The sequence below is a fragment of the Bombus affinis genome, chromosome 3, assembly GCF_024516045.1.
Source record: "Bombus affinis isolate iyBomAffi1 chromosome 3, iyBomAffi1.2, whole genome shotgun sequence".
Lineage (NCBI taxonomy): Eukaryota > Metazoa > Arthropoda > Insecta > Hymenoptera > Apidae > Bombus > Bombus affinis.
The window spans coordinates 412,574-439,397 of record NC_066346.1 but is presented as its reverse complement, the minus strand read 5'-3'; the positions used below and the strand labels follow the sequence as shown (position 1 = coordinate 439,397).

The 26,824-nt window shown below is 31.2% G+C and overlaps 4 protein-coding genes across 5 annotated transcripts; 2 read left to right on the top strand and 2 right to left on the bottom strand.

The window, feature by feature from the left end:
* Positions 1-58: 58 nt before the first annotated feature.
* Positions 59-6,465, bottom strand: LOC126914525 (beta-1,3-glucan-binding protein-like). Its single transcript, XM_050718594.1, has 8 exons — positions 5,841-6,465; positions 3,857-4,078; positions 3,134-3,225; positions 2,921-3,063; positions 2,571-2,734; positions 1,715-2,079; positions 985-1,086; positions 59-457 (listed from the first exon to the last, which is right to left on the bottom strand). The coding sequence occupies exons 1-8, from the start codon at positions 5,986-5,988 to the stop codon at positions 359-361; spliced, it is 1,335 nt and encodes a 444-aa protein (XP_050574551.1). The 5' UTR covers positions 5,989-6,465; the 3' UTR covers positions 59-358.
* Positions 6,466-7,755: 1,290 nt separating this feature from the next.
* LOC126914533 (frataxin, mitochondrial) lies at positions 7,756-9,125 on the top strand. Its single transcript, XM_050718606.1, has 3 exons — positions 7,756-8,100; positions 8,502-8,622; positions 8,729-9,125. The coding sequence occupies exons 1-3, from the start codon at positions 7,859-7,861 to the stop codon at positions 8,996-8,998; spliced, it is 633 nt and encodes a 210-aa protein (XP_050574563.1). The 5' UTR covers positions 7,756-7,858; the 3' UTR covers positions 8,999-9,125.
* Positions 8,985-16,411, top strand: LOC126914506 (uncharacterized). Of its 2 annotated transcripts, XM_050718548.1 has the most exons (14): positions 8,996-9,130; positions 9,421-9,536; positions 10,612-10,879; positions 11,047-11,191; positions 11,805-12,004; positions 12,573-12,679; positions 12,764-12,985; positions 13,181-13,384; positions 13,611-13,913; positions 14,001-14,099; positions 14,396-14,781; positions 15,102-15,216; positions 15,293-15,451; positions 16,000-16,411. In XM_050718548.1, the coding sequence occupies exons 2-14, from the start codon at positions 9,462-9,464 to the stop codon at positions 16,195-16,197; spliced, it is 2,481 nt and encodes an 826-aa protein (XP_050574505.1). In that variant the 5' UTR covers positions 8,996-9,130; positions 9,421-9,461; the 3' UTR covers positions 16,198-16,411. The 2 variants fall into 2 exon arrangements, with proteins under 2 accessions (XP_050574506.1, XP_050574505.1); XM_050718549.1 differs by lacking the exon at positions 9,421-9,536 and having other exon boundaries at positions 8,985-9,130.
* Positions 16,412-17,184: 773 nt separating this feature from the next.
* Positions 17,185-21,883, bottom strand: LOC126914535 (uncharacterized). The gene is made up of 4 exons (XM_050718608.1): positions 21,600-21,883; positions 19,000-19,100; positions 18,118-18,295; positions 17,185-17,585 (listed from the first exon to the last, which is right to left on the bottom strand). Exons 1-4 carry the CDS (start codon positions 21,866-21,868, stop codon positions 17,561-17,563), a joined length of 573 nt encoding a protein of 190 aa, XP_050574565.1. The 5' UTR covers positions 21,869-21,883; the 3' UTR covers positions 17,185-17,560.
* Between the last annotated feature and the right edge of the window lie 4,941 nt (positions 21,884-26,824).

The window sequence follows — 26,824 nt, the reverse complement described above, 5'->3', positions numbered from 1 at the left end:
AAACATTAAGAACATTCTATCGAAGCAAACAGGAAATGGCGAAATAAAACGAAACATATATGTTTAAAATATGATACGTATTCGTCACAGGAAAATAATACATTCAGTAGTAAAAATAAAGTTTACGCATTTAATTATTTAGTACGTGTTTATGATTACGAGTACAGACGACTGTAAATAAGAAAAAGTAAAATAACGAATGTCGTGTTATTACTAATGGCATTAATATCTAAAACATATTTGACCTATTATGCTATAAAGAATTATTTTATATTTAAATTTCAAAAATTGCAACTTGTTTACAAATGAATTTTTTTAGTACCCTTTTATGTAAATTTTATTAATAACATAATCTTCTTTACAATGACCATACTCGAATATAATCGATTTCGAAAGCAGTTTCTTCACTCCAACTTGGTAACCATTTATCTTTTGCGTGCCAAAAGTTCAACATTGCCTAGAATATATCAATCGTCGTTAATTAATCGTGCTTAATCAACGCCACAACAATAAAATAATATTTTGTTATCGATCATTATAGATCGTGATCTCAAACGTATGTACGTAGAATAATTCGTTCCGAAGATAGTCTCACTAAGGCCATGATTATACAGAGAACTGTGAGCGGCGAGACAAGTGACGACGAAATGGCCGAAAATAAATCAAAGAGTCGAATAAACCGTACCGCTGTATGAGAGGCAACGCGATGACCATTATTATATTTGCTATTTTAATAGGTATCCAAATACCTATAGGCAGATAGATAGTAACGGTGAATACCAAGGATTATTTTGATATCGATTCCTTAATAATCGTGGTGTGCAGTATGGGTCGATTTTATGGTAACATAATTATAAAGATTATAGAAATATGTCTATGGCAGAAGAAACACGGGAAGGTGCGACATGATCTTGTCGCTCGTTTGTATGTGCTACTTATAAATATGCTATATGCCACGTATAAATATATTCGTAGAATATTTACCTTCGCTTCGATATTTTTCCACGGTTTTGCGTGTCCCCAGCCAGTTGTTTTATCAGGAAATACGCGAATACCACCAACTCCCACGCCAATTACGATATAAAACTATCAGAGTACAATGAAAATTGTCAAAGTTAAATGTCTGATCGATCTATACATTTAATATGTAATTACATTTTTAGTAATCATAATGATAATAATATTTGTTGATAATAACGATTGTGCGTAATTTTATGGAAAAAGACCAATTGCTAAAAAATATATGTAATACCGAAGAAATAAGCAAGCTATCGATTACATATCGAGTACATATGTATTTGTAGCGGCGATCATATAAACAGATCTGAACTCTGGACTCTTCTCTACCGAAAGCATTTACGAAATCTTTCGTCTTTTGAATCGATAAATATCAAGATACATATATATATATATATTATGAGGGAGAGAGAGAGAGAGAGTGTTATCTCGCCTCGTTGGTCAAACAGTACGTACATATAGTAGACATATTTGTCTTAATAATAAGTCGTTACAAATTTCATTTCTTGCTCATACGTATATTAGTACGAGTTATATATTATGCAACTTCATTGTACGGAAATACATATAAATTTCAAGCAAAAGTTGTTAAACTCTCAGGAAATTAGTTTAATAATAATATATTACTTAAAAAAATATATCGAAGGTACATTACGAAATACTTAAAAATAGATTAGGTAGTTTTGTAAATGCATACCTCTTGATCAAAAGGAGCCATTTTGGTAAAATTATTCCCATACATCCAACCATTTGTCGGAGGTTTTAATTTACCAACTTCTTCACCGTCTACAAGGAATTGAAATCCTTTGGAATTCCAAATTGTTGTGTAAACATGAAAATCTTGCGTCCATCTTGGGCCATTCTTTCCAGTCCGGGAAACCATGTAGTTTATAACATTTACATCTGTACCTATACGGACTCCAAAATCTAATCTTCTTGAATCGTAGATGCTTCCATCGAAAGCGTTCACTAAATCATCGTTTCCACGAGCAAGGCCGAGGACGATACGTCCACTGGAATAATCGGGACCGTAATAATCGTACTTTGGTTTAAGCCACATTTCTGTCGTAAATAAATACGATATTTAACTACTGTGTTTATTAATCAAACTCGAATCGAGCGAATTTAACGAAATTATTAATCAAAGTTGAATCAATCGAATTAAAATGTTATGTAAATAATTGAATTAAATTTGTTCGTTTACTTCAACGTGTTTTACTTAAAAAGAGTAAATAACACAAAACATGTATCTATGTACAGGGAGTTCCATTGTATGTGGGAAGATCAACGATCAGCTGTGAATCGAGCGCATTAAAGTAAGAAAAAACGTTCATATAAATATATACTAGATGTAATCTTGTTTTTAAGTTACAGCTTGTTTTGTATTGTAATAACTATTCAATGAAATTGCTCGAGGCGTCTACCCCTAACTCCAACACAAACATGATTACGCTTAGACGCAATTATTATACATTTATTCACTGATGCGTAAAATGGTGGATATCTCATGCCTTATATAAACAGATATGCTATGTAATCGAATTAATATTCACCTGGATATAACCAATCACCTTTGGGAAATTTTGCTCTTATTTCGATTTTTCCGTATCGGAAATTGAAACTGTTTTTCGTACTTAATCTGGCGGATATAACAGGCGGTAAAATACTGAACGATGTAGCTTTACGTTGGCATTCGGCTCGAATCGCACTAATACACCTATAATAAATATAACAAATAACAAATGTAATAGAAATAAATCGAAGTAACGTATGAAACAATTGGCGAGATATAGATAAAACGCACGAATATCATGTAAATATAGAATCTATAAAAGTTAGGTAATTAGTTAGGTAATAGAATTGCGTGAAAACCCTGTATTTAAAAAAGTCATACTACACTCACTCGCTAAGTATCAACGTTCCATATATAGTGGCATTTACGCCATAGTGGTTTTCTAAAATCGCTGGTTTGATTCTAAGCATTCCGTTTTTAACGGATGCTACGAATGTATGTTGTCTATTGTGATAAACACAAAACTCATAATCCTATAATAGGAGAACCATATAAGAAATCTTACTATCGATCAGATAGGCTTAAGTACGTATTTATACTTACAGGATTTAGCGGTATTTTGACTTCGTGTCTCCAAAGGGAGTTATCAAAGATGTCGAATGTTTCATTCAACACTAACTCGTTAGTAACTGTAACTAAAAAATACATACTTTTTCATATTCTACTTGTATCATTTTCTATTCTTTATATTCATAGACTTCTTTGTCGTTTACATTTTATTTTTTAATTATTACAAATTTATTTTAAATTTCAATTCTCCCAATTTATACTATAGCTTTTCTATCATCGTACCGACTACAGTTTAAAATTACGAAGAATAAAATGATGAATTTTTTCTCCTTTTTTTTATTCGTTAATTCATCAATGAATTTGCGAAGCGACGTTTCTTTAATAATAATATTCCGATTAATCGTAATAATTCGTAATATTCAACTGGTTAACAGTTATTTTTAGCAATAATATTTAACTTTGAAGAGTCGTGCATTTCATTTTAATATACCTACTATTATTAAAACATCGAATAAACAAAATTTATATTCTATGCGATATACATGTATATTTTGATTCTGTAAGAAGATGATTCGACCATTTGTCATTAATTCGTATATTTTAGTAGCATTCGTGTATTATTTATACAAATTGATCAAAATGTCCACATTATAAACAGCAATGTGGGTACAATATACGCGTATACGTACATAGATACATACCTGCTGTATACCTACGTATACCTATAAATCTATAATATAAGCTAAATATTCGTACTTGTCCAGGTTTGTTCTCCTTTGTTATACATTATCCCATTAACTTGTACATAAGTCCAATAATGTATAACATCTCCGTTCGTTAAGTCCGTATTTCGATCTTGAATGATCCATCTTCCATTATTCTTCATATACACTTCGCCCGATATTCGTCCTACTTCGTTCAACTTAATAGCCCTATTTATGTTTCCTTGAAACGCAAAAAATTGTAAGCCGGGCTCGTCTGTTATAAAATAAAAAACATACATATATTATATTCATTACACGAACCGTAGCGTTGAAGTAAAAGCAAATTTTGGAAATATCAAGTTGGTATGTAGGTAATAAAATCATCTTCCTTTCTATTTGATGAGAATGTTATAATTATTATAAGGCAGATATAGTATGTAAACGGAAACGAGAAATATAACACCTTTGTACATTAAAATTTTCAAAAGAGATGCTCTTCGATACAGCATATCCGCGAAATATCCACAAAAATAAGAATATAAATATAAAGGTATATATATATAGAAATAGAAACTCGAATATTATTTAACATTGATCAGTATCATGTACTATCAATGGAAACTTTCTTTTTTTATTTTATAGAAAGATTGTGTACGACAAGTAAACGTTTCATATTTGTTAAATAGATACATCTATTATACATATATCTCGATCTACTTATGCATTTGCGTATATAAACGAGTTTCTAAAAAATACAATTTCTCAGAACTATGCATATCACATAAGCTTAATATAAAAAAAGAACATGTGTATTTGAATTAAGGAAACAGTTTGATAACATAATATCGATAACAAAGTTATAGCCGGTATTATTCTACTTTATAGATTTTTAAGTATAAATTTGATTCATCCCATTCTCATTGCCTTAAACGTCTTTACACGTTTATTTTTCTGTAATAATCTAACCTTACAAAGGATAGTTAATTGTTACTTGTTAGTTTTAATTAAATTAACAATCTCAGTTATTTGTAATTAATCGGTAGTTAAAAATCGCGTATAAAATTAGAAATTAGATAGAAATTTTTAAGATAAATGTTTACGATGGAATTGTGGAATTTTGCGAAATACTATTCCGTAAAGTCAACGTCAAGCGATCCTGGAATTAAAAAAATATCACGAACTTGTGCATATAAATCTATAGCCGAGTATAAATATCACATAAACTTTATTTATAAATATTTCAGTTGCCAGAATAATTATGATAGACCATTGTTTTTGAAGATGTTTTATTGCACATTACGATTTCATAGTTCTCCGATGTTTCGGAATTAATCCGATGTATTACTTTCTCGAATCGTCCACGTTTATATTACTTGGTCATCGTTCCATTCACGAGGAAAACGTTAACGTTAAATCCGGTTATTCCCGAGGAATCCCAAATGACTAATACGAAGTAAATGACCACTGGCGATATGATATATCATATGTATGATGAGCTTAAAGACATCAATCATACACATATGTACATTCATACACATATGTCATTCTCCATTAATAAGACGATTACGACAAGATGTTCCTTACTATTCTTAACTATCCTTATATTTATTAAAATTAAATATTTTCTATACTTTTGTGTATGAATATTTATTCGTTCGTTTATACATTTGTCTATAAATATAACAAATTGCGTGTGGATTTGAGTCTGTATAATGTGTGGTAAATAATTAAGAACAGTAAAATGAGTAAAAAAAATTAATAAGTAAATTTCTTTTACAACCAGTATTAAACCATTATTTCTTTGTAATTTAATATTAATTACCACTTGTAGCTTCAAAAATTATCTATAGAATAACTGGTTAATTTTTATGATCGTATCGAATATAAAATTGATTGCGAAACTACTAAAAATAATCGGTAATCTCGAACATAACTTAATAAGATGATATTTAACAGCAATATCGAAATAACCACTAACAGAGATGCAGTGTCGAATAAAATATTTGCATCGATTATATGTCTATATAGTCACTTACCCGATATCGATATAAGAATTCCTTTTGGATTTAACGCTTCAAACGTTGGCGTGGGCACAACATAAGAATTCACTAATGTAAGATAACTTGTCAAGTTCGATGATAATAATATGAAAATTGAGATGGAACAAATATCGTAATGAAACATGTTTCTTAAGAATGACAGTTTAGTTGATGTAACAGAAATTATCTACATCGATGAAGTTGCGTGGAATGCTGCCGATGATACACTGATCTTGGTAGTGACGATAAATATTTCCTTATACACATGGTTCCGATTTACAATTGCTTCTGCAGTTTTTCAAGTCACTACTAGTCGGATAATTAGGCATCGGATAAAATTTCGCTGAAATAGAGTTCTACCGCACGTATCGACGCTACAATGAAAAATCGTATCTAAATCTACATCTATTGTATTTTCGGCTATCGCAGTACGTGCGTGTCCTTATACGCAACCTATATAACGTAAAGTGTCATCCATTTAAAAAAAAAATTATTGACCTCTAAAAGTTGAATTTGTCTTTTCTTGAACCTCTACAATTTGAAAAATATTTCATCTCGTATAAAATTTCTTTAAGACGTTTTCGTTTATCGAGTTCTCTTAATCAAAAAATTCGATAAGAAAAAACCTTCACAACTCAAAGATTTCAGTCTTCTCCTTCGGATGCGAGATATCGACTTCATATTTTTGTTCAACATGACAAGTAATTATTATAATAAAAGCCATAAAAAATCATCGCTGTTATGAAACTATTTTTATTCTTTATTTCATGTTAATAAAGATCTGTTGCTTATTTTTGCATCAACCAATTTCGATTAAATATTCGGCATGTGTATGTCCAACGTAACTCTTCAGCGAAAATTCATCTGGCTAATTCGATTGAATACCTTAGAAGCAGAACGTTTGTGCATATAATCTTAGGTTGGAAACGAACATCCAATTTGAGAGAGCATACGCGACTTTAATCGAAGCTGTCGATTGGCTACGATCCTAGATGTAGCATTTCTGTTCCCGAATTCTAACTTTTCTATTGCCGTACTACGTATTGAATCCTAAGATAGTTTTCAGATATATTCCGTTTTCTAGACATACGCGGTTGACAATTCAAATCACGCTCCGACTCTTTTTTGACTAAGCCATACTAAAACTATATTAAATTCGTTACAAATAGGCTTATATCAGAGAGGAAACGAGTGTGTTCACGCTCGAGTCCCAATTGTTTCACAATACAGGTGCTACTCCATGCGGTCAAGAACTGAAGTCAAGTAAAGTTAGCATATACAGGAACCTATAAAATTAGGGACTTACCCTGTTTGGTTGCAATTTAACATAGGCAAGAACCTATTGAGTTCTATGTTACGGGAACATATTTAATTGTACGATTCTACGAAAAAGTTCGTATTTACTTTTCTATCCGAGCTTTTTCGAGTACTCTTTGTACAATCATCAACGTGGACGAACGTCGAAGTAAAACTACGCGAGTTCGACATTCCCGAATCTACAGAACGTGGTGTAAATGGGGCTACCTTGAATTCGCTTTTAGTATTTTCATACACAGTGCAATAATAATTCCATTTTTCTTAATGTTCGTTATAGAAACATGTAGAGGCAATGATAATGATTATTATATATATTGTCGCTATGTCTATTTGTTTATACTTAATTTTTTATTTTCGTCGTTTATTTATCGTTAGGCATAAGCAATTCGCATTGCCTCTACGTGTTCTGTGCAACCAAACAGGGCAGATCCCTAATTTTATAGGTTCTTGTATATGCTACCTTTAGTTGACCTCGGCACTTTGCCGCATGACGTCGCGCTAGTCCGGGAATGATCAGGTCTATAAGCATGAGGACTCTCATGAAGTTATATTCACGCTATGACGTAACAGTATATATACTAATATGTATGATTATACAGTCCACAACAAAACCAACCATGTTTTGCGCATAGAGTATGCTGGCAATGTTCCTTTGGTATCTTGTTTGATCAATATACAATATAGAAAAAATTTATATCATGTTACTAACTAGAAGCATAACAAGAAGTAGCATTTTTAGAATTCTATCGCATGATTGGGTATCAAAAGTTACAAATACTTGTTTAATACAAGAGATCGACATAAAATATCCAAAGAATATAGGTTATCTTGTATTGCATTCTAAAAAGTATTCAAATAAAAGTAATAATGTAAAGACATTCAATTATAGATTAATAGCTTATCTCAGCTCAAATAGTAGTGTTGTATTTCCAATTACACAGTGAGTACATATTATGATAATAACGATGACAACTTATTCTCTGTACATATTCTAAGCTTAAAGTAGTTGTGCCTTCTTTAGATCTTTAGAATAATGTTTTGAATTGGGAAATCTAAATATTACATGCAAATATTAAATACATAAAATGTATAAATATGTATATATATAAAATAAACATAAGTATATGTATAAATATTATATATTACGCTTAGTACGATCTATCGTGTATTTGACTCATAGATACATACACACACACGCGCGTAGAAATAACACATGCAGCATACGATTATTTGTTTATAATTTAACTCGGTTCTAATCCTTTTTGAGCCTTTTAACAAGAATATACTAGCAAACGACAGTAAATTATGAATAACACAAAAGAAACCTTTTCTTTTACATAGAGAATTGACGCCTGTAGAATTTGAGAAAATTTCTGACGAAACGCTTGATTCTTTAACTGAATATTTTGATGAATTAATAGAACAAACAGCACATTTATCGGATGCAGATGTGTCATACGGGGTATGTTGTATCAGCATATATATGGTATTTTTATGACTATGTTACAATTATGAAGATATTACGTAATTGTGATTTTTAGATAATAATATTGTACTGAATGTTGTAGGATGGAGTATTAACTGTCAAGTTTGGTACTTCTCATGGCACTTATGTCATAAATCGTCAGACTCCGAATAAACAAATTTGGCTATCTTCTCCTAAGTCTGGTCCAAAGCGATACGATTTTATAAATGGTAGATGGATTTATAAACATGACGGAAAAACATTACACGAACTACTTAACAGTGAAATAGCAGCAATCATAAAGGATCAAACAAACTTCGATAAATGTTCCTTTAGTGGAAAAGAAAGAGAAGCGACAATGACAGATCGTTAATTCAATTTATCGATGTTCAAAGTTGTAATATCGATTGAAATGACTGAATATCTTAAGTTGGAAATGTACAATTTTACAATCTATGTATATAAATAATAATATAGAATAGATATGACATTGTAATATATTTATGTGAGTATCTTTGTAAAATATTGACACAAATATTTGCATGATAGAATGGCACATTTATAAGTTTGGTATTTATATGCATATTTATGTGCAAAAGAAGAAATATAATGAAGAATAGTTTATTTTAAAATTTAATATAACAATATATACACGATCGCTATACGTTTTTCTGTATAAATTATTTATCGAGTATGCTTTATGTAAATAAGTAATATTCAAGTTAAGTATTGATGAATATTATTATCTAAAATTTGTCGTTAATAAATATTTTTATATATTTATATATTTCTAAGAACGTTATTCTACCAAATTATCTACCAAAGAATCGACGAAAATGGAGATTATGGAAGATGGCAATTTAGTAGACCGCGTTAGAATCTTATTGCAACGGGACATGCAATATTATCAGGTATTATTATTTTTAAATAATAGTTCCGAATTTCTCGAATAATTTTCCACCAAGTTAAAGAACTTGTTTTGAATACTTAATAAGAATACTTAATAATATACTTTTTTTTTTTACTACAAAATAATAAATATATAGCGAATAATAAGTAAATTTGTATAATGGTTATACGGATTATTATTAAAATATATTAATATTCGGTATTGGTATTTGATATTTGGAATTTTTCTAAGTATGGAAAAAGATAAGATTGCTATACATATACATGTGTATTAGCTTGGAAACCATCTTACAATTAAAATCGTACGACATGTGTATGATATATGTATGTATTTCCCCCAAGGGGAATTTTATCTATATTGTTAGTAACATTTACAATATATACATGTATGTATATTAGTCTTAAGCTTTTTTTCCGTCACTCTTGAAGTTTTTTTTTTAGTAGATGAAATGTACTTTTATATGTACAAGTACATGTTGCGTACGATTTCGGCTGTGACTCATGTAAGTTTATTTAATATGACAATTTTCTATAAGGTACTAAGTTGTTTCTTTAATTTACAAACGATAAAAAATTTCTATTATTGTAAATAAAGTTTTGCATATGAAATCAGAAATTTAGAAATCGATGCTAATATCTTCTCTATTCTGATAATATTAATTTTAATGTTGTTTTTAAAATAAAAAAGAAATACACGATTAAAAATTAATTGGTTCGGTGCGATCAAGCTGTTGTCACTTGGTTCATATTCCTCATTAATCATATGCATATATTAGTTAAGGTGTACTGTATAATATATCTATGATAGATCTTTTGAGATAGAAAAATTTTCTCCTATACCATCGAGTTATTTATCCAAAATTTTTATAATTGTTGTATGCACGTACGTAACATCGAACTGTAGATTTTAAACGCAAATACGATTTCTTTCTACAATTTGGTTGATAAAGCGTTAAACGACGACTATATAAAAATATGCACGTAAATATAAATTATCTCAATTTTATTTTCTTACAAACTAATAACACCGTAGGTTTGTTATGGTATAATGACGTATAATATATCATAATGATACAGGAAATGCAAACTGTACTAAAGGAGCCTCTTTGCTTACGTATTAGCGGTGGAAAACTTGATTTTCCGAGACACGCGTCATTCGTCGCAGTTAAAATTGTTACATGGTGGGAAGCAGATTTTCAAGCTGCTTTTAAACGTCATTCTGGTCTAACGAGTTTAATGGGGAAGAAATCTTCCACAATCGTAGAAAACGAAGAGAGAGTTATCAAAAAGATCTCACCGTCCGAATTTGTGTTGCTTGTTGTCGATACCGCCGATAAATTATTAGGTAAAAAAAATAACTTTGTTGGAAAAAGATGCAAGCTTAAGTCATCGTACATAATCGTACTTAAATAGATATCTGCTGTTGCTTTACTAAAATAAAACGAGCAATTAAACTTATCGCAAAATATATAATATTTTAATACACATTTTGTAACGATAACGCTATTTCAGAACATTTACATCTCCTTATTCAAGAATCGTTAGATCATGCAGATTTAACGGTATTAACAGCTACTTTAGGAGCAGCTGCATTAATACGAAATTGTCTGTGGTGCTATAATCGACAAGCTAAGAATTTAATTTCCCCACAATCAAGGTAATTGATATTTGTTGTGCACGTATGAATGCGTGTGTTTTTTATATGATTGCACGAATAAGCTATAATGCAATGTTAAATTTATTATATAATTAAAATTAAGAGATACATGGAGAATTAGACAAATTAATTATGTAGACGATTTGAAAAATTTAAAATTTGTAAAGCGAAGGAATTCTATCTACTGAAAGACCTAATTGTGAATAACTTATTTTTTCTAACTTATACGAATCAACGGTTGTTGCTTATTCCTCTTTTTTTATCGTTTTATATTTCATTTCATTTAGATCTTAGACGATCTTGATAGACACGTCTAATGATAAGAAAATGACAAAACCCAAATTCTATACAAGAATTGTACATGTAAGTTTGAATGGTTCTGAATCATTTATTCTGAAAATTTTCGCACGAAGCATTATTTTTAGGAACCTTTTTCCATATGCAATTGCAAATATCTGCGAAGTTTGTGATTTCACGATATAATATCGAACACTCGGAATATTCGGATAAAAGAAAAATCTTATTTCGATAATAATAATATGGTGCTAGTGTTCGCAGTTTCCAATTAATAGCTTAATTTCCAAATAATTTCCATAATTTTTCTTTGGGATAGCGAGAAATTAAACACATCGTATAAATGCTATCATGAAATGGCTGAAGCTGTAGCAGAGCGATTATTGGATTTACATTGCCGCTTAATTTCGTTATATATACTTAACGAAGCGGATTCCCTCAGTTGGCACGATACTACGTCATTTTTTGAACGAGAACGATGCTCTTTCGTAATACAAATGTGGTGGCTATATATGCAAGGTAATTATAACAAAGTTAGAAAGTAATATATCATCTATCAATCTAAATGTCGAAAAAACGAATTCGGTATTCGATATCAAAGTATTAATAGTTTGTAAAAGCTGTAGTTGTGATTTATACCTTTTACCTGATATCTCTTGATATCTGTCACGATAAGACGTAGTTTACAGACATTCTTTTATACAGCAATAAGTAATTTCATTTTGTTAAAGAGATTTTTAATATGTAGCCTCTGTTACGAGACATTATCTCGATAATAAATATTACGGTAACGTGAATAGATGGTAGTTTCTTACAGCAACGATTGGGAAATATGATATGACAAATGGTATAAAATTTCTCAGCAGAAGGTGTGTAACGTGCTTTTAACATTCCTTCTGCAAGTTGCAACCATTCACGCAACATAGCGTTTGACAATTTTCCTTCAAAAAGATCTCGAGGATCCATATTTGTCTCATCCAAAGGCTGCGTTTGAAATTATGTTATTTAAACACCTACGGATCGATACTGTTGTATTTTCCTCTTAATTATAACTATATTTTTCATATTTTTTATTTCATATTTTTAGGAACAAAGAGAGATCTATGGAGTACCGTATCTCCAAAAATGGCACAACGTATTTTTTCTGGAATGTTGAACGAATCTTTGTCCATTATCGTTACAAGATTTATTTACGTAAGAATATCTTCGATCGTATATCGCTTTCAGTTACTATGCGTATAGGTAATATCGATACAAAAACATACGAATTAAAAATAGGGTCGACCGAGTTTGGCACGATCCGAACAATTCTGGACGGATGCCTTTAACGTTCTGTGTTGTACCGGATATCTTGCCTTGGGCGCCTGTGCAAGTGCCAACGAAATGATTGGGATGAAATTAAATAGATTACCAACTGCCATTAGGGACATACACGCGAAATGCAATGAATTGTTGATTTGCTTGTTATTAAGGGGAACTCCTCTTCGAGAATTATATCAGGTAAAATATTAATAGCTTCGAATAACTGAAATATGATTAAACATATGTACAGGGTGATTCTTTTTTTTTTTTTTTTTTTGGAAATTTCAAGGTCATCTCGCACGATCTTTTAACGTCTTCACATAGTGGTAGTACGTAAATACGTAGGTATAGCTCATACAGTTTTGTTCTAGATTCGTTGAATTTTTATTATAGGTATTCCGTTTTGGATTTGAAAATTTAACAATTTTGCAACCACGTCGCGAACCTGCTGCCTGGTTATTAGTATGCGCACCGAATTTATTAGGCTCCGCCGATTCTGACATTTACATTTCAAGTTTGCCTAAAAACCGAGTTGCGATTTTAGAATTAAACGTCCTTAGACATCAACCCCAACCAAATTGGCCTCAGTTAATGAAGGTAATTGTAACGCTATCTATAGCATAAGAATGAAATAATCTCTAATTAGAGATATAAGCTATAAATATGAAACCAGTTTCTTTTCGATAATTTTCTTCTACCGTTGATGTTTGTCATATGGTAAAACGATGCAATCCACTTCCGCTATATGTCCGCTTATTTTTGTCCTCGACGAATGCGTACATTTGCACGATTAAAAAAGGATGCTAATTTCAAATTTTCATAGGTACTCTTTATGAATGACTATGCGGTGGCTAAAATATTATTAAACACCTTAATCTACAAATGTGGTAATTTTACGTGTAAAAATGATTTTGATGTTTTCGAAGAATTACATTCCAATGGAATGAGTTGCGGTGGTTTTTTATGCAGTGGTATAATGTGCAATGCATCGATGAAAGTAACGTCGGCGTTAGGCCTTTATAGTTTAACGTATATTTTAACGTACATAGCGCAAGACCCTGGCTGTGTTATCGTGACAGCTTTAGAGCAGATCCCTGATTGGTCGAGTTATCTGGACCGCCAACAGGTATTCGTTAAAATATCGAGAATAAAAATAAAATATGTAAGAATAAAAAATAATATATATAAAAGCAACATAAACATATTTATTTAGGTGTGGAATCAATCAAGACCGCCCTGGCTGAATGCGATTTTAAGTCCTTTAAACAATATGATGCATCCAATTATCGAAATTCTTTTGGAAGCTGTAAAAGTAAGTTGCTGATTATAAACGTGCATTTAGTTTCATTTTAATAGTAACTAAACTGCATCTCTACATACACGTAGAGCGAGCTGTATCTTAATATTATCGCTAGTCTTCGATATGATATTTATATAAATGTATTACCTTCGAATGCAAACGTAACAAGCAAATATTTGACGTGAATTTGTCCTGCAATTATTGCTGGGAAATGTGAAGAAGATATTACAAACGAAAGCGATACAAAAATTGCTCGTAATCCTTGAATCCGATACGTGGTTTTTGAAAGATGTCCTAATAATTTGCAGACAGGCGCTTCTATGTATCAGGCAATGTCGTTGGTAATTGGTTGTTTCGCTGAATTGTATGTAACGTTACCACCTGCAATTTTAAAAACTGTACTTGCATTACAAGATAATATTCCTGCCCATTGTCATCCAATTGGTGGGAACGTCCTTCTCCACGTTCTCTGTGCATCCCTCTATACCGCTCTTATCGAGTTTTCGAAGACGTGCGAAACAAAAATACAAGGCGATTCAACCTCCGAAGGAATAGATTGCTTGGAATTAAATTTTTTCGACCCCAACGATGTATCAGCAACGGTAACCACCTTGGCCGAAGCTATTTGTAGTATCGACGAAGACGATAAGCATACTTCCCAAATCGATGATTTCTTCCAGCTCGTAAAAAAGAAGTAAGACTATTTTATAATCCTAAAAAAATATTTCTATGAAATTTTTATTATTTTATTATTTTTATTTTATTTTATTTTATTTTATTATTTTTATTATTTTTATTATTTTTATTATTTTAAAATTAGCAATCACAACGCACTATTCAAAATAATTAGAGGTACGCTTTTCGCGTGAAAGATAACTCGATCTTTATATCGGTGAAAAATGAGGTAAGAAAGCTGCTACGAAATTCGTCTTTATCTTGGATTTCAAGGTCAACAATTTTTCCAATTAAACAATCTTGTTTAAATGTTTAAACACAATGAAATTAATCTTTCAGTGTACAAACATCAAATAGAGATTCGTACATTAATGAAACGTACAACTTGTTTTCCGTTATCGAGGTACATACCGACGAGCTGTTGTTCACTAGTTCTGGACGACAGGCTTTAAAAGTACGTAATAAAACATATTGTGATCTAAATTATCGCATGCAAAGTTTAATTTCGTGCGAAATGTTTTGCGTTACAGGTAACGCACGAAATTCTAATTCGCGCGTCTGATTTAATATTAAATAAATTACGACAAAATGATATTACGAAACTTGTGGACGATATACCGGATATGTCACCTCTTTTTAAACCACTAACGCATATAATGTTCCATATTGAAGACACAGCGTTTGATCAGGTCAGTATATAATTGGAATAATCGTGATAGGATAAATAAATAGAAAAATCGAGGGAGCGTATAGATCTTTATTAAAATAGTTACGTTACAAAGTTCGAATAAAATAAGGTTAAAAATTTAACCAAGTAATGCAAACGTACATAAAGTAGATAGAGTGATTAATGTAAAATATACAATGGTATGTACATATATATTCTTTATCCATTGATCGAATTGTCTTATAATTAGAAACTTTATTCACGAAACAATTTTAGTAAGGACGTTTTCGGTTTTCGTAAATAAAAACGTGATATAGTTCGCATTTAATAGAAATAAAGCAGTACGGCAAACAGGATAACAGTAAGCAAATTTATTTGACATTTCTAAGGAAACAAATTAGTAGATATGTCGAAATCATGCATATATTGGCTAGTATAGTCTGAACGATCTGAACTACATAATACATTTTTCCCGATAAAAGTATTCAAACTCCGTTGATATCGATATTTATGTAAAGTAAAATACGTATTATCATATTTACGAAGAATAACAAAATCATCCTCTTACAGTTTCTTATCCAATATGAGAAAACGAATTGGAGAAAAATGTTAAGAATGCCACTTTCTATTACCGTTGACCACGCACGAAGCCAACTTTTATCACGACCAGAATTTAAAAATGTCGGCGAATTGATTCACGAAGATAAAGAAGCCGCGTGTTCGCTTAAGAAGCTTTGTTCTTCCATAAAAACGGCACACTTTAAGTAACGATTAAGTATCATGAAATCGTATTAAACGTTCAAATTATAGCTTAAGATAAGCTAAACCTTTTTAACTAATTCTAAGACTCAAATTTCGTTCTCTATAAAATTTTCTTCGTCGCAAACTTAGGGCATGAGCCAGAAATGTTGAGAAATTATACGTATTAAACGTAATGCTTGAAATCTCTATGTGAGTGAAATAACGTAAAAGTGCAATGAACGTACTTAAAATTTGCGAAAGAAAAAACACATATAGGACGATAGAATCGTTTAATTATAACGTTTCGGAAACAATTTATACCTTGCAATTAATTTTAAGTGTCAAGTAATTATACGTAGTTAATAAATTTTCACTCCAAAGTTTACAAAAAACCCAAACTCACATTTCTTCGTTTCGATCTGTTGAAATTCTCGATATTATCATATTATGCCTTGTCATTAAATATACTTGCATCTCGAGTAAGCCTTGTTATTATTTCCACATTCAGTACGCTTTATTATTAAATAGGTATACTTCCTAGTCCGAATCGGCAGATCGACACCAACAAACATTGGAAATCGAGTCAAATAAATAATTCAATCTCCGACATTTTGATCTTTTCGTTTCAACGACTCGTGCTCAGAGAAACGAAATTAACGATAATAAAAAGTTGAAAATAAATCAAGTATTAATTTTCCGTTGTGATGGTTGTTTTCCATTCTTGTCATTAATTTTTGGCTTCAGCAAAACGTTGAAAAAAAATTGTTCTCTTCCAAGGGACGAACGTGTTGTTCCGATAAGCAACATCTTTTTTTCAATTCTAAGTTTACTAACCTTTGTCAGATAAATTCATATATATATAAATATATGTATAGCGTATACGTATAACGTAAATAATGTTGAGACATATACTTAACAAATGGTGTCACTGGATATATGTACGTAAAATAAATTAAAATTGCTAACTTAATAAACAAGGAGATACAAATTAATCGCGTAATGTAAAAGATGTAGTAAATTTCTCTTGTGTCCATTTTATTAGTAATTTCGAATGTCGATTTTCTTTTCAAACACTACACCGTCTATTATATTTTTATACCGTTTACTGTCAAAGCAAAAATTAACTTTATATAACGAACCATCAAAAATATAATATTTAGTATGGAAAATATTTTAATTACGGATAATGTTTTTAATTCTCATCGTGTTTAAAAGGAATAAAAGAAGAAGAATAAAAATAATTTCTATTTTCTAGCAGATCGCGTAATGTTACGATATAATTAGATGTAGGTTGTACATTCTGTACGATTTTTATATATATGGTAAGAGAAACGGAAGAATGTTATTCATATCCGTGTTCGCTCGTTGTCGAATCTCGATGAAATAACGCTTATAGGTTTTGGTAGAATTGCGACCTGAAAAATACAATTTTCAAATGTTATTTATACAAATTCTATTAGTATTTGCTCCAAAGTGTATCGCACAATTATCGACTTCTACATTTTTACGATTACATCGATACGGATAAATATACAAATATCTTATAAGATAATTAGATGTTATAGTTTCTCTATTTTTCTATATCAAGTACGAATCATTCCTCGAATAAAATTCCACGACTCGAGTGAAATTGAATAAAATTTAGCCTATTCAACTTGTGACACATACATGCATATCTATGTATATTTTAGTGGATTGTATTTTGCTCTCGTCGTGGTTAAAAAGCGAAGAGAACTTATAGGTAGGTACGTAAATTAGATAAGAAAAATGGGTAAGTCTTGCTGTTGCACGAATGAAAAAAAAGTGAGCGTATTGTCCAAAGAAAGGACGAAAATATAGTTATTATTCTTATTACGTCGGTATTTCTAAATTTTCTATTCTATGCGAGTGTTTATCCGAGAATGTTCGTTATCTAAAGATAAAAACGTTAAAAACTCATATACTTACAGACGAGGATCCGAACGTCCAAAACGTAAACGTAACGAAGGCGATCGTTGAGATTTACGGATCATCAAATGTTCTAGCGGAGTCTCGCCGAGTCTGGTATTCTCCAAAGCGCTACGTTGCATCAGAATTTTGTAAATCTCGCGAATATTTTCAATTGGTGTTTTTTCTGTCACTTCATCTGTAAATACGATGTGCAGATGAAAGTGATCGAGCGATGGTACGTTGTTGGCTATTAAGAATCATTATCAGTGAAATTAGACAGTTCGACCAAATGTCAGTTGGTCATTGTCAGTCAAATGATAGTTACTTACATTTCGATTTATTAAATTTTCATTTAACGTTTACATTAAGCGATTTGTATGTATAATAAAATGCAAAATGAAAATTGCAAAGTTACGAAGAAGTTATCATATCGAGAGCGATTATTTAAAAGCTTGTTACAGGTAAATCTGACATCAAACGTCTGTAATTTTCCACTTTCAACGTTCATACATATATGAGCTTTAAAAGATTCGTCGTGTTTATAGGAACGATATAGAAATCGTTTCATCGAAATAAAACTTTGACCTTTGAAAGGCTTATTCGTTTATCGTTTGAAGTACGCTACTGCTGTATTACATAGCGATAGCAAAAGCAATGCTTTCCTCGATGTAGTAATGTGGTCGTTTCAACTTATAGACTGCAAAATCTCTGTAACAGCTTGTAACGATCTACGTATACAGTTTTACAGATTCAAAATTAAAATAAGTACCTGAATACCATACAAATAATACTAACAAATAATACTAGTAAATAAATATAAAAAAAATATAATATAAAAGGATGATATTATTTATATTCGAACGTGCATCGAACGAATATTCTCAACTTTTTTTCACCTACCTCCGTAATCTATGTAATTTTCAGCAGCGACAACAAGGCCAACAATAATAAATAGCAAGAGTGATTTTGCGTAGAATTTGATCGACATCTTATCAAATTTCCTGAAAGTAAAATAATATTAAACCTTTAATTGATTTTCATCGAAATGTTATATTAGTTAATCTTGAATAGGTTTATGAATTAAACTCAGTAAGAAGATTTCGTTAAATACATATAAGTAGATAATGAAATATTTTTCTCATTTTTTTATTACATCGTACTATTTCTTATTCGCCGTTGTTTTCATTCGTCAGTCGATAAATTTTGTTTCCTTTCTTTATTTTTACTCTACTTCTATTTGAAGAAAAATGTAGGTGATCTTGGTGGACATCCACGCTAACCGGTTAAATTTTACCATTATACCGCTTAACTTTGATTAATCAATATGTTACGATCGTTCTTATTATAAAAAAGTAGTTTCTTCGTTGAATCTCTATCGTATCGTAACGATGTTGCAACGCATTATATTAGCACCGTTTGTCGCACATACTTTACGCGCTATCTTATATTCCAATCTTATCCGAATTTGTCTCTGAATAGATACTTACGTATCTGCATCTAAACACCATCCTATAACTTTTCCCTATCTCCCTTTACTAAACTTATTGTTAGTTCCTTGATAGTCTTGGATTTTCTTAAAACCGTCCGAAGAAAGCACGCTCACGTAAGAGCGAAACAGTCAGAGTAAATAAGAATTTTTTCTGGATCGTTTAAAGAACCTTTCTTGGACTTTTTATAAGACTCCCTCTTGGACTGTTGGAAAAACTTTTATCGAGTTTTAAGAAGTTTTACTACGTTCTTTGGAGAAAATATGTACGCAAGATGGACATACCGGTATCTTTAATATACGAGTATCTTATTTAATCATAACGATTCCGAGTTATAATATTATTACAAATGATGAATTTTCTATATTTATTTTTCATTAAAAAACTACAACTTTACTCTTATATATAACTACACTTTTACTCTTTCTTATATACAGCGACTAATCTTTCTAATATACAGCATAGATACATACATCGACAAAGATAATCATAGTATGTACAGTGAAAAATTTGACCAAACACCAAGTACAACTATAACCGCTAATAATACGTGTCGTGGATCACAATCATAGAATTCATATACATCGATAGACAAGACGTTGGGTTGCTCGAGCACAGGGAGGACATACGAGTAGCTTACCTAAAATTTCGTAAATGTTTCGTCAATGAATTATTTGTAAGGGCAGACGTGTACTTGGGTTATCGATCAACTAGTAATATTTTTAGACGGGTAATATGACGTAGTTTTAAAGAAATTTGATAAACTTAGAAGCAGTAGCAAACATTTAGGGCGTGATTTATGGGCGTGAAATCGAATCGAACTCGTAAACAACAACATCTCCTTAATAATATTACTCCATTTTCTTATCCTTGATTATGATTATCAACGAAGCTTTTCGACGAAGATCTTGGATTTTGGATAATACGGTAGATGACGATAGAAAATTCAAACACATTATCGTACAAGTACACTGCGAATAGTACACCGTGGTACAAAAGACTATCCCGGTTTTCATTTTCATAAAGAGAAATCAGAAAGTTTGCGGCCCAACGAGGCAGCGTTACGTCATTTCCGTATAAATACGTATCAGATTAAACGAAATTGTGATAAAACTTGTATAATAATTTTGGTAAAGACGTAATCTTCTACTATTGTCGACCGTTGGATGTGTCATCGTCCAGGACGACTTCCTTGCTATCGAGCATGTGCCTATGACGTATCGGTCCTTGGTACACGTGCCAAGTATTCAGATTCCCGTATTCGAAACGTTCTTACGCGTTCATCAAAGTAGCTTTAGTATTTTACGCATCTACCACGTTATGGCAGCTGGCGGTAAGAGAGGTAACGACGACCATTCTCGTAGTACGAGTCAAGATATACAATCAGGAAATTTTAAGTAATATAATATCGTACGAGATAAAATACGTACACCATACGGACCACAATTACGAGAGCTAATTACGAGAGATCTAAGAAAGTCTATAATGCGACTGATTTGAGTCGTCGGTATTGCTATAAGTGTGTCCTACTGTATTACACGCTTCATCGAAGAATACATTTTATGAAAAAAAAAAGGCAGTAAGTGGTTAGACAGTAGATGTTATGTCGCTATTCCAGTACAATTTTGTACTTTTATTATTATTATTATCACTGTCATAAAAACCGTTGATTCACTGAAAATTTATTTAAATACGTTTATATATTTTTTAAATTTCCATTCCTATAAAATGATCTTAAACCCGTTATGTACGAGTACATGTTATACATGTATATATGTACATAATGCGTAGAAGATAAGCAAATGTGAACAACTTTTTCAGACATTCTTTCGAGTCACAAGTTAAAAAATGAGAAACCACTTAATGATGTTTCGTTCTTGCAAAATAATCTGTTATTTCGTTCAAACTAATTGTACCGTAACAATGATCTATTAACGTGTAATTACCACTTAATGAACGAATTGTGGAAATTTAATAAATATGAAGATAGACGAGGTAGACACGTTAACTCACCAAGTAAAATAGGGGTGAAAGAATAAGCGAGGTATCGTTGCGAGTCCGTTTGTCGAAGCAGATACGATCTTGGAAATGTAGAGAGTCCGACGCGGTGGTAACGTTGAGAAGTGAAATGGTATCGAGAATGTCTTCGTATATATAGTATAGGGCAGGGCTTGGGATGGTTGAATGGGGTAGGAGAGTGTGAGCGCAAGCACAGGTGGCCGCTCGAAATGAAAGTACGCGGTCTCCCTTAGCGCAAGCGTCCCTCCTTCGCGCTTTTCCATCCTCCGATGCGAATCACTTGCAATTCCTTCGCCGACGATTTCGTGCACTTTTCGACTACTTTCTACGATCGATTCGCAGTCACTGCTTAGTTGCTTTATATCAAGGACGACGAAAAATCTTTAGTCGATCCGAGCGTTAATTTCAAAGCTTCGGTCAACAGGTTTACTTGGAAACGACCTGCCGGTGATTTACATTTAGCTTATCGATCAGTTTTCCGTATCGCGGACAATTTTACATTCGACTAATACGACGTTAAAGATAATACCGTACCGATCAAATTATTATAATTGTTAAGCGAGTATGGTTTAGCATAAAATCATTACGCGTATAAAATTATTCGCAAATATCGTCGTGCGACAAAATATAAAATTCCGATGTATCGAAAAGGAATAAAATTATAATAATTATTTGGAATCTCAAATTTTACGTAATTTACGTAATTGAAATTATTGTCCAAACTTCGTTATCGTGTTTGATCCTTTTTAAAAATAAAAAAGTCGTCCAGAGTCCAGAAACTCAACTCGTCTTTTACTTTATTCGCATATACCTACACGAAGCTCGAGTTTATCAAGATTTGATGAATAAGGAATAAATCTTCGATCCTATTCGCGGTAGGGGTTCAATTACGTTTCAATCGCAAGCAATGAACGATGTTAGAAAAGACTACTTGATTAGCCATGATTAGAGCAGAAATATACGCCGCGCTATACAGTAGAATATTTTCTTTTCCTCTTGTTAGCTTCTTGCTCCAATTGACTTGATTCGATTTGTATTTTATAAAAAGAGGATAATAAATAGATATATAGCGAGATAATAAAATTGATCTTTTAAAATTTTTTCAGAACCATATTCCAACCACTTTCCTTTCTAATAAGCGATGCTTTCGTCGACTATATATATTTTCCTAAAAATGCCTAGTAATAACTAATTGCGCATTCTATTCCTTAATTTATCAACTTACAATTAGTTTCCCGGCAATGGTAGAAAAATTCATTCGTTCTATCATACGCGAGCTTTGAGGTAGACAATTTCCGCATATAAATAATTTCAATACACATCTACGTACGTACTTGCGAATAATCGTTATGCATTATAAACTACGAAATTTACTCCGTACTTTGCAAAGTGCTACACAAAAATGTATTTATCAGTCGACCGCTCATCGTGTCGAAATTATCCAAAAAAAATTCCTACACGCGCGATTAACTCGAACATATTTATGTAAAATTACAGCTTAACGATACAGGTACGTACAATGGTAGATATAAATACTCAAACATAACATATATGTTATTCGTCGATAGAAAAAGATAAATGACTGAAAAAAGATAATCGATAATTGAGCGAACGAAAGAGGGCGAACACAAGAGCGTATAAAATTACATGCTGACATTAATGTTAATGTCCACTTGAACATGTTGGGCGTTAATGTCTGAATAAACATATTTAGCCAGAGTAATAGCTAACTTAATTGAACGTATATAATTGACCGTAACAATAGACCACGATGACGATAAAAAATAAATATAATTTTCAATATGTACGTGATCACTGCGTAGTGTAAATTACTGCTTTATTCTTACAAAGCAGCTCTCGATAGATACGCGAAAAGTTTTTGCGCATCGACTTTTAATGCAATACCATATATATATATATATATATATAAGTTTAACGCTATATCGTGTTAGTCATCTATAATGTGAACGATAAAGGGAAAAGGCGGACGCTCCGAGCGTGTAATTAATGAATAATTTTTCGAATATTTTATTTACATAGAAACTAAGTCTAAGTCTGGTGATATGGCTTCGCACGAAAATCACTTTGAAAACGATTGAAAACGATTCGTTTCTCAACGATGTAACAAAGTAAAGCTTCTATACATGATAAATAATATAAAAGTGTCTGCTGAGCGGTAAGTTTAGCACAATTTTGTGTACCTATAGAGTAAAACTAAAAACGAAATATGTAGCGTTAGAAAAAAGACTGAATTAGGAATAGATTAAATCTAGAAATGGTGGTAGCCGACTGAAAACTGACTAATTTTCATTCAAAACACAAGATTTGACCAAATCAAGCGGGTGGTAGGTGATTTTTTTTTTTTTTTTTTTTTTTGAGAAATTCAAGTCTGAAAATTTGTAAAGTATACTTCAACTTGACTGATTATAAAAGAAGTAAAATATGTGGAATAACATTTTTCTGTTTAAGTTCTCTTCTTGCTTCATTCTCAAAAGGACAGAGTTCGAATAAATTTCCAAAATTATTTTTCTCGGAAACAAAGCCTCTTGAGAAATAATTTTATTGTACATTTTCGACTTATTTTCACACGTAGAATCACCTTGTATCGATTATTTAGCCCTATTCTTGATCTTGATAAACTTGATAAACTTGATAAACTTGGTAAACTTGATCTTTTGTCGAAAACTAAGCCTCGGACGAAAAAATATTATTCTACATTTCTTTCTTATTCCTTCACAAGGAATCACCTCCCACCCGCTTGACATATTATTTGGTCGCAGCCCGTATTTCTTTACAAGATTGTCGCAAGTGCCTGAAAAATAGTGATTGATCTTATTCTAATAGCGATGATTATCTTATTAGAGGATACAGCCTTACTTGGCCATCTTGTACGTGTGTATGTATGTAAGCGTATTGTAGACTGTACATTATACATGCAATGTGTGCAAGATCTATTTAACTGATAAAAACGTTAACTGATAAAAAACTCGAGGGGATGTAACTATCACGACAAATTGGATATGAAAAACGTATGATTGTGTTTGTACAAAAATTTCAATAGGTACTTGTACTCTTATCTCATTACATTTGAAAGTCTCGATGTAATATGTATAATATCTAGTAATAAGTAAAGAATTTATGTATGGATTTCTAAGAAACGAAATATCTGCTTGACTTTATAAAAGTTGTTTTGATATTTTGATCGATAAATTTAAAAGAAAAAAAATTAAATTTTAATCTCTGAAGATAATGACGTCAATTAGAAGTAATTTAGTAAACAATTAATAACATGAAATTCAATGTTATACGATATTTCATAATCATGGTACAATTGGAAAGATGGTAATTTTATATGGAAAACCTTTCGTATCTTCACTATATGAAAATATCTTTTGTTCATATCACTATCATGAATTAGTTATCGTGACCTGATCGTATTTTCAGTATAGGTACACGTAACTATTGTAATTAGTTATATTTGCATTATATAGATACTTTATGCAAATATTGCACAGTATGTCATCTCTTGATATGATTTCTATTAGTTCACGGCAATATTTGATTTAGATATGTCACATATGTTTCATGTCTATAAATTATTACAGCTTATCAATGCAACAGTTTTTTGGAAAAGTAACGAGTAATTATCAACGGTTAATTTGCATTTATTTTTTGTACATATACATACATATAATATGTGCGTCAAGCAAACGCGTATGTTATATATAAGTAAATTTGATTTTACAAAATTTGATAAAAATTGGATTTTTGTAAAAAGAATAGTTTACGAAGACCAGAGAAATAGATTACGAGTACCAAATCGAAAAACATTTTTTAACAGGGTCAATCGGAGAACGTGCCACTACAAGATGCAAAAAAAGATCATCCCGATTCGTTGAGCCGTTTCGAAAGAATCGGCGAACGAAAAAGAAATGAAAAAGAAATTAATATACATACCAAATTGAGATACCGTCCTACTTTTCTCAAATCGATATAAAAATATATATTGATATATTAACAAAGTCTTTAGCATTCAAAATTTTTCTATTTTTTCTAATTTGTCTATTTTGTCATGTACCTATCTAACTTTTTCCGATTTTGGTACATGTTTAATTTTCGGTATATTTAAATATTTCTGCAAATAAAACAGAATGTTGTCCCGAGCTTTCTTTAAGAAGCTCTTTTCTTAACACGACTCGAATAAATTTAAGTTTAGCTGCTCTATAATATACGAATAATAGTTTTAAAAAAAGCTCATCAAAGTGACGAGCCGCAACTTTTCCCAAACGACTAAATGCATATCGTTTCATTTGAAAATATTTCCGATTATTGTCATTGTCGTTACTTGTTTTTAAGACAATATTTCTCAGAATCTCCGTAACAGTGTGGGTAAGATCTCAGAAATTGATAACATTTTTGTTATACTGTATTAAAAAATATAAGTTAGCAAATACATTTTTAATCGATGTATGATTGCAATTATCTCAGGTGAATTTAATGTTAATGTTGTGAATTTAATGTTGTCGTTAAATTGTTAAATATTTTAAAACGCATTGTATTATATGTATACATGTGTACATACATATGTACATATCGTTTCTAGCGTAACAAGTAACCAAAGGGATATTTTTACTATAAATTTTTACTTTTTTTCAGTTTACCACACTCGTCCGTTACTTTACCAACTTTACTAGTTGCATTGAATATAATTCCTACACTCGCTACTGTAAATCGCAGAGGGCGTAAGAAACTGGGAATACTCCAATTTTTTACACGATCGGTATTTTAGAATATGGGACACGATGTCCCATAAGATGAAAGGTCTATGCTGTATATTTGTCTGTGATTTCAAGTGCTGTATGAAAAATAGTATTCAATTTGCACAATAAATCGAATCATTTTCAGTTTATGTCACATTTTAATTAAGCGTTTCAATCAGAAATTTTATTGTTACGAAATACGATATTACAATCAAATATTCATCGCATACTTGTGTATGCGTGTGTGTATATATATACATAACATTTGTTTACATCATTGTTATTCATAATCTTTGTTATGTGTAATTAATAATTGAATACCATTATAAAGTACAATATGGGATGAAGTACATGTAAACAATTCAAATATAATCAGTTAAAAATTTATTAATATTACATAATACTATTATTAAAGATAATGGAAATAATAAACGCATTTATATTTACATCTACATTTAT